General features: G+C 44.8%; 1 protein-coding gene across 1 annotated transcript in view; it reads right to left on the bottom strand.

Moving 5' to 3' along the window:
* The window catches only part of LOC132378877 (semaphorin-7A-like), a 46,869-nt gene extending 36,282 nt beyond the window's left edge, over nucleotides 1-10,587 (bottom strand). Inside the window, exon 1 of the mRNA XM_059946144.1 lies at nucleotides 10,458-10,587. Within this exon, the coding sequence (XP_059802127.1) occupies nucleotides 10,458-10,554 (97 nt within the window). The 5' untranslated portion in view covers nucleotides 10,555-10,587. The remainder of the gene's footprint in view (nucleotides 1-10,457) is intronic.
* Nucleotides 10,588-18,466: the final 7,879 nt, after the last annotated feature.

Here is an 18,466-nt window from a genome sequence, read left to right as displayed (position 1 = left end):
ATTTGAAAGAAACATCAATCACAGTAATTGCAAAGCAAGAATTGGATTTGCTAAGACAACTCCATTTTCCATGATATTGTCACTGGAAACATCCCAGCTCCTGAGAATCAGATAGTTAGTCAGTTACTGCCTGTTACACCACTGGTATTTAGGACATCAATGGAACTCCACCATGAGAATCACGTCACACTGTCATACTGAAGGTAAATCAGTGTTGCAGGCCACGTTACTATCCTTGAGAACCCCTGAACAAAATACTTCCAGAAAACAATGAGGTGCAGAAGTTCTGATAAAATATCAGCACCCTGAAACACTGACTGTCTCAATTCTGCTCTGCATAGATGCTGACTGACCAGCAGGGTATTCTGAGTACCTGATATTTTAGGTTTCAAGCATCCTGAGTAATGTTGGCTGCATGGAGCAATGTTTTATTTGGAGTGTGGCATACCACACAATATTCAGAATCCTGAAGTTTATGTTGATGCATTTCCACCAATCAAATGAATTGTACTCATTGTGTTACCTTCTCGCAGCTACCAATCAGCAGAAGGTACAGAACTCTGAAGACCCACACTACTAAGTTCAAGAATGGCTTGAATCATTCAGCTCTTGAACCAACCAACGCAACTCTAATCATTACAGTTTCGTGACATGTTTACTTTTCACTAAAATGTACTTTTATTTGTTTCATATATAACCATATAACAATTACAGCACGGAAACAGGCCATCTCAGCCCTTCTAGTCCATTCCAAACGCTTACTCTCACCTAGTCCCACCTACCTGCACTCAGCCCATAACCCTCCATTCCTTTCCTGTCCATATACTTATCCGATTTTACTTTAAATGACAATACCGAACCTGCCTCTACCACTTCTACTGGAAGCTCGTTCCACACAGCTACCACTCCGAGTAAAGAAATTCTCCCTCATGTTACCCCTAAACTTTTGCCCCCTAACTCTCAACTCATGTCCTCTTGTTTGAATCTCTCCTACTCTCAATGGAAAAAGCCTATCTACATCAACTCTATCAATCCCCCTCATAATTCTACGCTCCAAAGAATAAAGACCTAAATTATTTCAGTTGTTATTTCTTGTAATACTTGTGTATAATTTAAGTTTTTCTTGTGAATGCTGCTTATTTGATGCTGCTGCGAGTAATTTTTTCATAACATATACAATACTGAGCAAAAGTCCTAGGCACATATACGGTTTATAGCGAGGGTGCCCAAGACTTTTGCACAGTTCTGTACTAATCTTACGTATTGCACTATACTACTGCCACATTAAAAAGAACAAAATTTCATTACATATGTGAGTGCTGACATACCTGATTCTGATATGGGTTTCAACTGTGGACTGAGAGTAGGAAGAGGGTTATCATGGTGGGAAAAGGGGAAGGGAGAAAAGAGGGAGTGGGAAGCAGCAGCGAGACATTCTGTAATGATCAATAAACCAATTACTTGGAATCAAATGACCTTGCCTGGTGTCTCAGGGCTGGGTGCATCTGTACCCGCGCTACTCCCTCTCCACCCCCACCCTGGGCACTCCTTCCCTGCCACCTGTCCCACACCCAAGGTGCTCCACCCTTACCATTCCCAACATCCTTTACTCCAGCCATACTTACAAATTCGCTCTCCACTCCACAGTAACAAGTACATTACTGTGCAAATGACAATGGACTTGACTTTGATAAAAGAAAACAGCAGTTGTTCTACAAGCCCTTGAGCTTGCTCTACTTTTCAATAAGATCATAGCTGATACAAATCCAGCCTTAACTCCACATTCCCACCTGCTCTCCATAAACCTTGGCTCCCATGCAATGCAAAAACCAGTTTACCTCAACTTCCAACATACACGCCCCCTCAAAGTACACATGTTCCTCATATGTTGTCAATGACTCTTCGGGTTCCATATGGATTTGTAAAGCTAAGTTTCATTAGTGTATAGCACATCTCTCTCTGTGCAAGGGAATACACTGTAGCAAAATACCCATTATCCATTTAGGCCTGCTTTTCTAACCCATGAATGCAAGTCTTCACTTGTCATAGGTCGCGGCGATAGAGTATTCCAAAGATAGGCGATCTTCTAAGAGAAGAAATTCCTCCTCACCTTCACACATGCTGCCACTACGCCCCATAGTTCTGAAGGGAAAACATCCTCTCAGTATTCCTCCTGTCAAACCCCTCACAGCCTTCTTAGCTTCAACGGTTTAACATACACTTCAGAAACAAATGAAGTGCAAGTTCATAGTTTTCTGCTGCTGTATCCCATTCGCTTCAAGATTCAACACGTTGTGCGTTCGGAGATGCTTTACTGAACATCTCTGCTGTGATACGTGATTATTTGAGTTACTGGCTCCTTCTTGTCAGCTTGAAATAGTCTCTTTACTCTCCTCTGACCTGTTTCATTAACAAAGCATGTTTGCACACAAATCTGTCATTCACTAGATTTTTGTTTGTTTTTGCACTATTCCCTGTAAACTATAGAGACTGTTGTTTGTGAAAATCACAGGAGACCAGCAGTTACTTGCAAATGACATGCAAACCACCCTGACCTTAACAAGCATCTTTCTACGGTCAAAATCAATTAGATATCATTTCTTCCACGCTTCAATGAACAACAACTGAACCTCTTGACCATATCCACATGCTTTAATGCACTGAGTTGCTGCCACATGATTGGCAGATCAAATATTTGCATTAACAAGCTAGTGCACAGGCATACCTAATAAAGTGGCCACCACATTTACCCTTAAAACGGAATGAGTTTGGGATCAAACTTTTCAATCTTTCAGAAAAATAACAGATGAACTTTTCATGATCATCTCCCATCGCCTCTTAAATAACTACATGAAGAACACCAAATGTAATGTCAGCTCTTTACACTTGAAGTCCATGCCCTTTCGAAAAAGGCTGACATTCACTTGCAGGTGATTTGCACGTGCTTATAAACACTCAGCAATTTGTCCCACACTGGAGGGGAGTGCATGATCACAAGATCATTCTTTCATTTCAATATACCTCGGTTAACAAGAATGACCAACAAGCTGATGTGAAAGAGTATCAGCCCACCACTTCATTACCGCCTGGAACATTTGTGAAGTTTCTGCACAGTGCACCAAAGAAAATGATGCTATGCAGTTGGAAAGAGACCAAACCCAGAGAGAGAAAAAAATACTGCATCTAGTTCCGAGCTTCCTAGTAACAGGCCTCCGTTAGTCTCGACAGTCTGGATTTGCACCTTGGAAAGTTTCCAGGGCAGAAGCCTGGGCAAGTTTTTTTTATATGGAAGACCGGCAGTTGCCCAAGCTGCAAGTCTCCCCTCTCCACACCACCAATGTTGTCCAAGTGAAGGACATTAAAGCTTCCTAGTACCTGCAGGCAATTCATCAAAGGGGATTGTTCTACGCCTAACATATCTCTTGCTGGACGGAAAAGGAATAGACCAACAATACTGTTACATTAGGAAAGGACAGCCAAAGCTAGGCTCAATGTCTATTTCTCATTCTTTTCCAGAGAAGGAGATCAGCCCTGGTGAGAGGCTGGCTTTGTAGGCCATTCCAACGTGAATGTATTCATGGGCTGCACTCTGGTGCAATCGTGGTGTTACACTACATCAATTGCAACATTAAAGAGAAGTTCAGATAGGTGCATGGATGACGGAGGTATGCAGGGCTGTGGTCCAGATGAAAGTAGATGAGACTCGGCAGAAAACCAAGCCAGCACCAGTAGGTGGGCTGAAGGGCCTGTTTATGGGCTGTAGTGACCTACACTCACTTTATTAGGTACACCAGCTCATTAATGCAAACATCTAATCAGCCAATCATGCAGCTACAACTCAATGCATTAAAGCATGCAGACATGCCCGAGAAGTTTGATTGCTGTTCCAACCAAACTTCAGAATGGGGAAAAGGTGTCATCTTAATAACTTTGTCTGCAGGATGGTAGTTGGTACCAGATGGGGTGGTTTGAGTCTCTCAATGACTTCTGAACTCCTGGGATTTTCACCCATAACAGTCTCTAGAGTTTACAGGGAATGGTGGAGGAAAAACATCCAATGAGTGGTAGTTCTGTGGGTGAAAACACCTTGTTAATAAGAGAGATCAGAGAAGAATGACCAGACTGGGTCAGCTGACAGGGAGGTGACAGTAAATCCAATAACCAGGCATCACAGTGGTGTACAGAAGAGCATCTCTGAATGCATAACACATCATATCTTGAAGTGGATGGCCAGGAATGTGCATTCTGGAGGCGGTACCTAATAAAGTGGCCACTTAGTGTATGACCCCATTATCGTATTGCAGAAAACAGAGACTCATTTGCAAACACTGAAGAGAATCACCGGGGGGGGGGGGGGTGAAATCTCTTTTCGTTAAAAAGCCTCCTCTTGCCTATCTTCTTCACCAGCTTGTCGTAACTCCCTTCATCTTTCAAAACTCCCCCATCTCTCCTATCGTTGCCGCAGCCTTCCTTCCACAAAGCAACATCAGGCTCTGGTAACTGTTTGTGTTGCAGACACGTCCCTTCCATCACAGCTTTCATGGCAAACTCTCACGGTGATGGAAAGAGAGAGCTGCTGAGTTTGAGACACTGAAGCCTTGTACTCGGACACAAAACATTGGACTAGAACCTTCTGAAAGAAGTTGGCAATGTTTCTGGACCTTTTGTAAGCAATGTAAAACACTGAGTTTAACACATTAAACTTTCAGAAAGGAGAAATCATACTGCTGCATGAAAACCCTAATTTTCAACGCACAATTATTTTGGAAAAAAATTATGAAGAATACAAGCTCTGCGGTGACCCTTTAAATCTTTGTATTTGAAGTGTAAATCTAACTCCCCTTTCTCTTGAATCTGTTTGATAAGCTGCTTCACATCGTGTCACTACAGAAAATCACCATCCATCACTTAAGAATTTTCAAAGATTTCAAAGATCGCTATTGGCCGTTCTCTACTGTCATCATCACAACACTCCTATTGACGCAACTCCTCTTTTAATAACACAGCTAGAGTCTTCATCATTCAGCTCATTTGCTAAATTCCCTGTTAACCTTCTGTGACCAGCAGCCCTGATTACCTGTAAAAATCTTCCATCGCACTTTGGTGCTCGATTAAAATAAAAAGGTCACAGATAAATAAATGAATACATCAAGACAGCAAATCATATCTCATCCCAGTCCCAAAAACTGCACAGCACAATTTTTTGTTAGCAGAGAAGACTCCTGGGACAGCTAATTACTGATGCAGCCCAACCCAGCAGCCAGGGAAACTATGTTCCTGGTGGCTACAGGAACATTGTAAGCCACTATTATTAAGTGTTTCTATTAAACACATTAAGTTACATTAATTAAGGTGCCTAGTTTACTTAGTACAGTGCAACACACACAAAATGCATGGTGGACCCTGCCCTCAAATTTTTCTTGGTCAATTTCCAACACATCTCTCCCCTTTCTTGATCAATCTGTCTCCATCTCTGAAGATAGTCTATCTATTGATATCTTTTATAATCCCACTAACTCTCACAGTTATCTGGACTATACCACTTCCCACCCTGTCACTTGGAAAATGCTACTGCCTTTTCTCAGTTCCTCTGTCTCCACCGCATCTGCTCCCAGAATGAGGCTTTTCATTCCAAAACAAGTGAGATTTCCTCCTTCAAAGAAACGGGCTTCTGTTCCCCTTCAAAGTTGCCCTCATCCGCATCTCTTCCATTGCGTGCACATCTGCCCTCGCCCCATCCTCCCATCAAGGATAGGGTTCCTCTTGTCCTCACCTACCACCCCACCAGCACATAATTTTCCATTACTTCCACCACCTCCAACAGGATACCACCACCAAGCACATCTTACCCTCCCCATTACTTTCTGCAGAGAACACTCCCCATGTGACTCCCTTGTCCAGTCATCCCTCCCCATTGACCTCTCTCCTGGTACTTATCCTTAATAGCAGAACAAGGGCCACACCTGCCCCTACACCTCCTCCTTCGCTACTATTTAGAGCCCAAAACAATCTTTCCAAGTGAGGCGACAATTCACCCGTGAATCTTTTGGGGTCATCTACTGTATCCAGTGCTCCCAATGTGGCCTCCTGTATATTGGTGAGTCCCGGTGTAGATTGGAAGACCACTTTGTTGAGGCACCTTCGCTCCATCCACCACAAAAAGTCTGATCTCCTGGTGGCTACATATTTCAAATCCACGTCCATTCCCATTCTGACATATCAGTCCATGGCCAGCCTGCTGGCACAATGAGACCGCACTCGGGTTGGAGGAGCAACACCTTATATTCCATCCGATGGCATAAACATCGATATCTCAAACTTCTGGTAATTGCCCCCCCCCCCCACCACTCCCATTTCCCTCTCTCACCTCAACTCCTTACCTGCACATCACCTCCCTCTGATACTCCGCCCTTTTTCCCTTCTTCTATGGTCTTCTGTCCTTTCCTATCAGATTTCCCCTTCTTCAGGCCTTTATCTCTTTCACCCATCAACTTCCCAGCTCTTTACTTCACCCGTCACCCTCTCCCGGTTTCATCTATCATCTGCCACCTTGTACTTCTTCCTCCCCTCTCCCACCTTCTTTGCCTGGCCCTTATTACTGCATTTCATTGGCTTTGAATCTGCACTCGACACGATAATAAAGTTGAGTCTAATCTAATCTAAACGGTTGGTTTTCTTGTAAGGGGATGGTGCTGGGGAGGAATACTTGCGCCAAAGAACTGGCAGGTTAAGCTAAGAGGAGGGAGGAAGGTATGACATTGCAAGTGGTAGAAGGAGCTTGAGGGCTGTACACCTGTCTGAAACTCTGCTGAGACCAAACAGCTTTAGTGACACTAAAATGTGATATATCACGACATGTCAGAAGCCCGGTGGGGACTGATCACCACTGTGTTGCATCATGGCGCAGTCTGGCAATCGGAATGCATGGGAACCCAAGAAGCTGCTGGAAGTAGTGGATTCAGCCCAATACATCTTGGGCATATCCCTCCCCACCATGAGGCACTGCCTCAGCTAGGCGACGCCTATCATCAAAGATCCCGGCCACCTTCTCATACGGTCAAGGAAAGGAGCTACAGAAGCTGAAGTCCCACACCACTTGTTTCAAAAACAGCTGCTTCTCCTCATCTCCTGTATTTAGTTCATTAACCAACCTGCACAGCCCCAGTCACTACAGCAACACCATGATCACTTGAGTTCTGATGAAGGGTCTCAGCCTGAAATGTCAATAATTGATTCCCCTCCATAGATGCTGCTTGACCTGCTGCAGTCCACAAGTATTGTCTGCGCATTGCACTCTGATCACTCTTCACCTCTTTGGTTCGAATTGTGCTTTTCCTGTATAATTTATGTTTAATTTGCCTTTTTCTTGTGAATACTGCTTGCCCGATGTCATGTGCCTGTGCTGCTAGTGAAAGCAAGTTTTATTATTGCACCCTGCGCACACATGTACCCACGCAACTAACAATAAACTTGAATTGGACTTCGACTTTCCATGATTCGGCGATCTCACGACAATGATACGTTTTTGTTTTGGGCGAAACTTATTGGAGCTGAGATCACTACAATACAGATTACAGGAAACAGTTGGTGCAAGGTCACTTAATCCACAGTTCTGAGCTTTTTTCAGCATTTCAGTTCCATGCCGATGGCTTTTTAATGCAAAGGACAGACGGCCAGCCCAATAGAATGACTCAGTATTGCTTGATTTCACCTGCAATTTCAGTGCCTCTCAGTTCTGGTCAATCAGACTGTTGCAGATCCACAACCAACATTCCAGCTCCATGAATTCCTCACTCCACTTAAATAGGATCCAGACAGGTGAACTGAGCTCATATACTTTAAACTGTCACATCTCTATCACTAGAAAGTACCCTGCCTGTATATTCTACCCTGAATGATCACCAGACGGTAAAGTCCATTCTAATCAGATTACCTGGAAGATTAACTGCAACAGAAGCACGCAGCATTGCAAATCTTCACTGAATAAAAACAATGAACACTAAGAACAGCGCTATTTAATTTGGCTATAACCTGCCTGTTTATAATAAGAGATGACTGTGGAAATTAATGTTATTTCATTTGTTACAGGTCTACAGAAACACCAAAACAGGAACAATAAAAACACACAGACTCCTGCAATGCGTCGGGCTGTGCTTGTGCAGTACCAAGCAGAAGCAGAACCTCTCAGTACCCAGAATCAGTATCAGGTTTAATATCACCGGAATGTCATGGAACTTGTTAACTGTGCAATAGCCGTACAATGCCAAGGAAAGGGCTATTAGGTAGCAAAAATGAGTAGGAAGTTGGATGATTGGGAAGCTTTTAAAATCCAAAAATGGCAAATAAAAAAGCTATAAAAAAGGGAAAAGATGAATGAGGCCAAAATAGCCGATAATATAAAACAGGATACTAATTTTTTTCATTTATATAAAGAATAAAAGGGAGGTGGGAGTTGATATTGGACCACTGGAAAATGATGCTGGTGAGATTGTAATGGGGACAAAGAAATGGCAGATGAACGCAATAAGTACCTTGATTCAGTCCTTACTGTGAAGGACAATAGTTATATGCTTGAGGTTCGTGAATGTCAGGGAGAGGGATGTGAGTGCCATTGCTATTACAAAGGAAAACATTTGAGGCAAACTGAAAGGTCTTAAGGTGGGTAAGTCACCTGGACCAGATGGACTACTTCCCAGAGACCTGAAAATGGTTGCTGAAGAGATAATGGAATCATTGGTGATGATCTCTTAAGAATCACTTTACTCTGGCATGGCCCTGGAGGAATGGAAAATTGCAAATATCACTCCACTCTTGTCAATGATTTAGATAGTAGAATTGATGTCTTTGTGGCTGACACAAAGACAGACAGAGGGGGAGGTAGGTAGGTAGTTCTGAGGAAGCAATGCAGTCGCAGCAGGACTTAGACAAATTGGAAGAATAGGGAAAAAGTGGCAGATGGGTTACAGTGTTGGGAAATGTATGATAATACATTTTGGTAAAAAGAAAAATAGTGCAAACTATTATCTAAAAGGGGAGAAGGTTCAAACATCAGAGATGCAGAGAGACTTAAGAGTCCTCATGCAAGACTCCCAGAAGGTTAATTCACAGGTTGAGTCTGCGGTATAGAAGACGAATTGAATGTTGGCATTAATTTCAAGGAGAATAGAATATAAAAACAAGAAGATAATGCTGAAGTTTTACAAGACACTAGTCAGGCTGCATTTGGAGTATTGTTCATAGTTTTGGGCCCCTTATCTCAGAAAATATGTATTGCCATTGGAGAGAGTTGAGAGGAGGTTCAGGACGATGATTCTCAGAATGAAAGAGTTAACGTGAGGAGTGTTTGGCAGCTTTGGGACTGTACTCAATGAAATTTAGAAGAATGCAGTGGGAATCTCATTGAAAACTACCAAATGTTGAAAGGACTAGATAAGGTGGAAATGGAGAAGATGTTTCCTCTGGTGGGGGTATCCAGAACTGGAAAGTACAGCCTCATAATTGAGGGGCAACCTCTTAGAGGGGAGGTGTATGGGGTTGAAGGGGATCTGGGATCAGCCATGATGAAATGTCAGAGCAGACTTAATGGGCTGAATGGCCTATAATTCAGCACCAATGTCTTGTGATCTTATAATGCAATACATAATAAGAGAATAAAAACTGTGAATTACAGTATATATATGTAAAATAGTTACATATATAAGGGAAGAAACTCTAACTAAATTGTTGAGTGTCTGCCTTTAGGCTTCTGTATCCCTTCCTGATGGTAGCCATGAGAGGGTGATGGGGGTCCTTAATGATGGACACGGCCTTTTTGAGGCATCGCTCCTTAAAGATGTCCTGAATACCACAGAGGTTAGTGTTCATGATAGAGCTCAGAAGATCTCCCCCGTGCCCAGAAAACGGTAAAGCTCCGATATATATTCAAAGTGTTAGAATATGAACAGGAATAACACCAAGAGTCCACACTCAAGGACAACTAAAGTCACCCACTGTTGTGAGACTGTTGGAGAGCTCCTGACCTTAATCTACCTCATTTACCTTCATCACCTTATCGTCTACTTGCCCTCTCTTATTCTGCACTATTATTTTTCCCCTTATGTACCTAAACGGGATGGTGTACAAATTTAAGTTTTTCGCAATACCTCAATGCAAGTGACAATACAAAATTGCCAAAAAAAAAAGACGCAGATACTGATCAGGAGAGTCTCAAATCATTAGATATTGAAAATATAGGACAGAAATACTGAATGGCAAATACAGTTAAAGAGAAAGATACGATTTATATTCAGGGATATCGAGCAATACTGAGTTTAAATGTTAATAGACGCGGACAGGTTTGCCCGTTACCCTGTACATCGCAACCAGAAGCCAGCAGGTCAGGCAGGACAGCCGATCGGTGAACTGATACCCGCACCCAGAACCGGCTCCCACCCGAATCCACAACCCCGTCCACTCACCGCTCAGGTCCACTTTGAGCCGAGGTACCCGCGAATGACCCACGACCGGACTCACAAAAAGGAGAATAGGCAGCAGAGTGATCATAGTTACGCGCATAACCCGGGGGTCGGACACCGCTACTGAGGAACAGCGCCGAGTGTTGTCCGACAACGCAGCGCAGCGCAGGCTGTTCGGGTTCAGTGAAAGCTCCGCCCAGCGTGACGTATCTCTCAAATTACTCTGCAGATGCCGGGGGAACTCAGCAGGTCGGGCAGCCTCCGTGGAAACCCACAGTCAACGTCTTGGGCCGGAAACACGGCCTCCCGGTCATAGGTACCAGCCCCCGGCGGGCCATGGATTCACTCGCTTCCGACACGGACCGAGGTCCTGACCCTCTCCAGACCGGGACCGTTCTCACTGGCGCTGGTTCCTACGCTCGTCTTATTCCTCTACTACCCCCTGTCCTTCCCGCGACACCCCTCATCCCCCCTCCATTCTTCTGATCCCTCATCCTCCCCAACCCCGCTCTCCCTGAACATCCCAACCCCCGGAGAACTCCCACTCTTTACCCTCCTCTGACCCTCCCCTCTCTGAGGCAGAATGTTCTGTCCTTAGCAAGGGCCTCACTTTTGTCCCCCTCCATCCACACCTCAGTGAGTTCCGTGCCCGCCATGACGCTGAACTCTTCTTCTGTCACCTATGTCTCCAAGCCTACTACTTCAACAAGGATTCCCCTCCCTATTGATGACCCCCTTCAACCCTCCTCCTCCTCCTGGACACCCCCACCGGGCCTTCTACCTGCAATCGATCTTTTCATCTCCAGCTGTCACCAAGACATCAACAGTATCAACTTCACCACTCCTCTCTCCTGTTCCAACCTCACTCCCTGTGAACTCACTGCCCTCCACTCCGCAATAACCCCAACCTCACCATCAAACCCGCAGACAAAGGCGGTGCCGCAGTAGTCTGGCGGACGAACCTCTACCTCACTGAGGCCAAACGACGGCCCTCTGATACCTCGTCTTACTTACCCCTTGAACAGGACCCAACCAAAAAACATCAAACCATTGTCTCCTGTACCATCACTGCCCTTATCAATTCCAGAGACCTTCCATCCTCAGCCAAAAAACTCAAAATTCCCTCACCCTGCACTGCTCGGTTTTACCTCCTCCCCAAGATCCACAAGCCTGACTGTCCTGGTAGACCTATAGTTTCGGCCTGCTCCTGCCCCACCAAGCTTGTATCTGCCTATCTGGACTCCATTTTGTCACCCATTGTTCAGTCACTCCACACCTACATCCAGGATACATCCCATGTCCTCCACCTCTTCAATAACTTCCAGTTCCCCAGTTCCGACTGCTTCATTCTCACTATGGATGTCCAATCCTTATACACTTCCATTCCCCATCGAGAAGGCCTCAAAGCCCTCCGCTACTTTCTGGACAATGGACCTCACCAGTTCCCCACCACCACCACACTCCTCCAGTTGGCAAAACTGGTACTCACACTTAATAACTTCTCTTTTGGCTCTTCCCACTTTCTTCAGAACAAGGGTGTAGCTATGGGCACTTGATGGGCCCCAGCTATGCCTGCCTCTTCATTGGTTATGTGGAACAGTCTATGCTCCAAACTTATACTGGTACAGCTCCCCAACTTTTCCCTCGCTACATTGGCAACTACATTGGTGCTGCTTCCTGCACCCATGCTGAGCTCGTCAATTTCATCGACTTTGCCTCTAACTTCCACCCACCCCCCACCCCCAAGCCCTCAAATTCACTTGGTCCATCTCGGACACTCCTCTCCCCTATCTCGATCTCTTGGTCTCCATCTCTGGAGATAGGCTGTCCACTGACATCTTCTATAAACCCACTAACTCTCATAACGACCTCAACGATACCTCTTCCCACCCTGCCACATGCAAAAATGCTATTCCCTATTCCCAGTTCCTCCATCTCCGTTGCATCTGCTCCCAGGATGAGGCTTTCCATTCCAGGACAACTCAAATGTCCTCTTTCTTTAAGGATCGTGGTTTCCCTTCTGCCGTCATCAATGATGCCCTCACCCGCATCTCCTCCATGTCCCACACTTCAGCCCTCACCCCATACTGCCATCACCACAACAGGGACTGTGTTCCCCTTGTCCTCACCTATAACACCACCAGTCTCTGGATACTTCGACCACTTTCAACATGACCCCACCACTAAGCACATCTTTCCCTCTCTACCCCTCTCTGCTTTCCACAGTGATCGTTCCTTCCCCAACCTCCCGGTCCACACGTCCCTCCCCACAGATCTCCCACCTGGTACTTATCCCTGCAAGTGTAAGTGCTACACCTGACCCTACACCTCCTCTCTTACCACCATTCAGGCCCCAAACAGTCCTTCCAAGTGAGGCAACACTTCACTTGTAAGACAGTTGGGGTCACCTATTGCATCTGGTGCTCCCGGTGCGGCTTCCTCTACATCAGTGAGACCCATCTCAGATTGGGGGACCGCTTTGTTGAGCACCTCCACTCCGTCCACCACAACAGACAGGATCTCCTGGTTGTCACCCACTTCAACTCTGCTTCACATTCTCATTCAGATATGTCCATACATTGGCCTCCTCTACTGCATTGATGAGGACAAACTTGGGTTTGACGAGCAACACCTCACATACCATCTGGGTAGTCTCCAGCCCCTTGGTATGTACATTGAATTCTCCAACTTCCGGTAATTCTCTCCCCCTCCCTTCTCCCATCCCAGTTTCACTTTGCCTCCTCCTCTAGCTGCCTATCACCTCCCTCATGGTTCCACCTCTTTCTACTACACACAGTGTTTTCCCCTTACATTCCTTCTTCACCTTTCCTGCCTATCCCCTTCCTGCTTCCGCTCCCCCACCCCTTGATCTTTCCCTTTACTGGTTTTAGACTTGGCACCCACCAGCCTTCTCCTTCCCACTCTCCCCCCCACCTTCTTTATAGGGCCCCTGCCCCCTCCCTCTTCAGTCCTGACAAAGGGTCTTGGCCCGAATCATTGACTGTTCATTTCCACAGATGCTGCCCGATCTGCTGAGCTCCTCCAGCGTGTTGTGCGCGTAATACTTACTAGGGAGCACTGCATGAGAAAAGGCCAAGGTATTTCCAAACTTTTTTTGTTCCAATTGTGTTCTTTTTTGTAAAATGTATTTATAAATATTGTATATTTTCTTGTGAATGCTGCTGATACAACGCTATGTGCCACAAAGCCTCTGTAAATATTTTTTTTATTTCACTTGTGCATACGTGTAATTCTGTATACCGCAATGAACTTGGCTTTGAGAGCACTGAAGATATCTCTGGGATCCTGTCTGATAATTAATTTATCTGATATGTACGCTGCAACAGCTTCACAAATGCTATTTATCAACAGCTGTTCATGGAAGATTACCATGGGCAAATGACCAATAATATTGCACAAATACTTTCTTGGTGTTTTGAACATTTAAGTATAATCTTCCTTTTCCATCTTTCTTTGAAGAATTGCATGACACGAGTATTTCAACCGCATTTAGTTCTGCCCATGACTTCTGCTATTGATAAATTGGTCTGCAACTAAAGCTATTTCTCTGGGTGAAGGAAGGACTTGCTTCATACCAGTCTCTTTGGGGGAAGTGACTGATGAGGCCAGCGTAGGACCTGAAGCAGCGCAGCAGGAGTTGATGCTTCCCTCCCTCACATCTCCTACATTCCATGGATATCCACCCTCACCCCATCTTAGACCATAAGACATAGGAGCGGAACTAGGCCATCTGGTTGCTCCCATAACAGTATAGAAAGTTACGTCCTTACCACACCATGAACCTTTGCACCAAAACATCATTCTCTGCACGTTCAGCTGTCTGCAGTGGAATCCTACCACCAAACACAATCTTTACCTCCCCCATCTCCCCTTTCTGCAGGGTTGCTCCTCCAATTTCCATTCATCCCTCCTCACTAATTTCCTTCCTGGAACTTATCCCTGCAGGAAGAACTGCTGTACCTGCCCATTCACCTCCTCCCACACCTCCATTCAGGGCCCCAAACAGTCCTTCCAGGTGAGGCAACACTTCACCTGTGAGTCTGTTGGGTTATCTGCTGTATCTGGTATCCAGTGCTCCTGATGCGGCCTCCTCTACATTTTTATTTATTTGGAGATACAGCTTGGAACAGGTACATCCAGTCCAATGAGCCACAATGACCAGTTAACTTACTAGCCTACGCATCTTTTGACTATGGGAGGAAACCAGAGCACCCGGTGGAAACCTACACTGTCCACAGGGAGAATATGCAAAGCGATCTGGCACTTTGCTGTCTCTGAGAGGCTTCTGTGAGGTTTCGAATGAAGCATGCAGCCTTGAGGCCAAAAGGTCTGGAGACAGGGCACGAGCCCATGATTAACTCCATTACTTGCCGTTTAGAGAAGATTGAACTCATCGAGGAGTGAGCAGAAGGTGAGCGGGTTTTCAGTGCCATCTACCAGGCTCTTGCTCGCTGCTGTCAGAGGAAGATGTCTGCGTGTGACATCTCTCTCTTACTCAATGCTGCTGGAGAAGGGTCTCTGCATTCAGATGATCTTTCTCTCCCTTAATGCTGTCAGAGGATGGTGTCAGAGTCCTGGGTCTTGGACAAAGTTTAATCAACGCAGTTTGTGGGCTAGTTCACATTATAATGTGTTTCTTGTTCCCTGACGTTCCTTTATTTGCTACGTTTTGGGTGATCTTGATTGGGGTGGCTGCAGATCAGAACTGAATGTGCCTGGACTCTTTCGATTTGGTGTTTTTTATATTTCGTGTTGTTTGCTCCTTTTTCTTCTCTTGCACAATTTGTTTTTTTTTTGCGCGTGGAGGGGGGGGGGGGGGTTTGATATTTTTCTTTGAACCTGTTCTCGTGTTTTCTTTGTTTCTTGGCTGTCTGTGGGGAAGATGAATCTCAGGGTTGTATACTGCAGACATACAGTATATTGATGATAAATGTACTTGGGATCTTTGATCCCCTTATAGATGGTGCCAGAATTGAACTCCATACTTCAGAAGCCCAAGTTGTAATAGCATCGCAATAATCACCATGCTACATACATTGGTGAGACTCAACATAGACTGAGGGAGCACTTTGTAAACCACCTTCACTCCATCCAAAAAAAGCAGCATTTCCTGCTGACTAACCATTTTAATTCCATTCCCCTTTCCCATTTCTACATGTTGGTTATGGCCTCCCCTACTGCGACAATGAGGCCATTCTCAGGTAGGAACACTTCATATTCTATCTGATGGCATGAACATCAATTTCATCCGAAGGAAACCCACAAGGTCATGGTGAGATCAAACAAACTCCTTACAGGCAGCAGTGGGAATTGAACCCAGGTCTCCAGGATTGTAAAGCATTGTGCTGCCCCCATCTGCAGTTTGGAAAAAATACTTATTCCAGGCGTCTGATATTAAGTATGCCAAACAAGGTGGCCTGCCCAGTGGAACTGGCTGTATATATGAGTACAGAGGGTATTGGCTTGGGAGAAGATACTGACATTAATTCACTTAATCTGCTAATAGATAGGGTGATGTGGAGGGGATGTTGCCTATAATGGGGGAGTCTGGGACCAGAGGGCACCACCTCAGAATAGAGAGGCGTCCATTTAGAATGGAGATGAGGAGGAATTTCTTTAGCCAGAGGGTGGGGAATCTGTGTAAATTGTTTCCACAAGGCACTGTGGAGGCCAAGTCGTTGGGTGTATTTAAGACAGAGGTTGATAGGTTCTTGATTAGTTCTGCTTGAAAGGTTACAGGGAGAGGCAGGAGAACGGGGTTGAGAGGGAGATGGATCCACTATCATAAAATGGAAGAGCAGACTTAATGAGCCGACTGGCCTAATTCTTCTCTTATGTCTTATGGTCTTATATGAAGGATTCAATGGTATTATTGCTGATAGTATCTCTCCAGTGCTTTGAAGTGCCTGCTAAAGTTCATCCATGTGTCAGAGACGCATAAGAAGCCATAAATTTTGTATTATCTTCAAGGTCCCTTCCAAAACCCTTACTTCCCAATACATGAGTGTTCATTTCCTGACAACGTCTTATGATTCTGAGAAGATCACCACTTTTGTAAGACAATGATGGAGAGCACTTTGAGGTACGTATTCCACCAACAAGGGCAATCATTAGAGGAAGGGAGGGTTAAATGAAAACAGTCATGTTGAATTAAGTGTCCGAGGTGAATTATATATTTTGCAAAGGAAATATTCCAATCACCATTTTAATTTCAACATTTCCAGATCATTATTATTAAATGTACCAAAATAATTAAAACAGAATGACCAGGATATGAATCATGTGGACTCACAGAAACAGACACGTACAATCTTTGATCTGAAAAGTCGTCTCTGGCATTTGGATCCTCTAAGTGTTTTTTTAATCACAGGAAGCTGAAAAGACAGTCCAAAGTACATTATCCTTGCACGCTCGATATCAGATGGAGACTGTCATACAATCTGTGTTCCTGTTCAGTGGCTGCTCATCTCACAGTAACACGGCAAATGGTGTACCATTCACTCACCCATAGCAAGATTGCTCACTTCAAACACACGGGATAAAATGGCCAATGACAAGTCGTCGCCCGATGTGACAACTCAAGCCCACCAGCACAGCCAATGGGAGCAAGCAGGGCAAAGGTTAATGGGCAAAGTGGTCGGGCTGTATGTGACTCCAGACCAAACAATGTGGGTGACTCTCAATTACTTCTTCACTTCAGTTTTCTTTATTGATGGTTAATGTCCACAATCCATGAACAATACTCAGACCAGTCAGCCCATCGAGTCTGCTCTTCCATTTCACCCAGGAACTTGAAACTACTCACTCTCTCCACTTCTGATCCCTCTGTGATTTCATTCATTGTGTCATGTTTCTGTCTCTGACAGATGAGATTACATAATATTCTGTCCTACCCTGCAAATTTCTTTACATTAATCATATCAGCTGGAATGCATAATGCACCAATTCCACCCAAAATCTTGGACTTGCACAAGTCTATTGGCTTGTGGACATTTAACACAGATACAGACATGCACACACATACACTTAGTGGTGGTTGGATAGTTGGCTATAATAATAATATTTTAGAATGAGCCCATCACCTTCATTCTGTGAGATCAGCACTAAGCCTATAGTTTCTTACTTACTGCCCATTACACCACTGGCCTTTCGGGCAGCAATGAAGGTCCTCCATCTCCTGCAGAGTTCAGGGCTTCCTTCATCATGTCAGTAGCTTCCTCTCGGTTTTCACTACTGTCTGTCATGCAAAACCCGGGTGGAGACTCAGGAATACCGTCGCACTCAGATGCAGAAGAATTTTTCATTGCTGTTTCGATAACCATTCTGTTTAATCCAGTCAGGGTTGTTAGCCCAGAACCTGGAGGACTGCTGGACCACTTTTAGTCTGGCCTCTACCCTTGACACAAAGCATTAAGCCCTGACTCCGGCCATCATAGCTCTCCAGGTCATTGAGGCACGCAAGCCTCCAAACCCCAATAGGTTGTGGTCCTCTTGGAGGGCCTATAGCTTCAGCAGTCCCTGAATTTCATTCCACCTCCAGCCGTGTCTGACGTTAGGGGGCTGGTGTTGTCTGGTGCAGGTCTGATGTTCAGGGTTTGGTGGTGCTGTGGTTGAGTTACCTGAGTCTGTGGCAACTGATGCAAGAGGCACATGTTCAAATCCTACTATGGAGTCTGGGAAATTTAAAATTGTTATTAAATAAAAACTGACATCAGTCATGTTCATGTGAATATATTGGAAATTTGTAAAATCCCATTTGGTTCACTGATGCTTTTTTGTGGAAGGAAGTCTATAGGTGTCTCCAAACCCATCAACATGATGACCCTTAGCTTCTTCTCAATTCAGGGGCAAACAAGGATGGTCAATAAATGCTGTCATTGCCTATAACAACCTCTTTCTCTAAACAAATTTCACAGTATAAACTGCTGATGTACAACATCAATGGTTTGTGCTTTTTATAGTTCATTTGGGGTAATATAAAAAGGAAGCAA

The sequence above is a fragment of the Hypanus sabinus genome, chromosome 21, assembly GCF_030144855.1.
Source record: "Hypanus sabinus isolate sHypSab1 chromosome 21, sHypSab1.hap1, whole genome shotgun sequence".
NCBI classification, from domain to species: Eukaryota; Metazoa; Chordata; class Chondrichthyes; order Myliobatiformes; family Dasyatidae; genus Hypanus; species Hypanus sabinus.
Note: the sequence above shows the minus strand (reverse complement) of the source record. Positions and strands in the feature narration are given on the sequence as shown.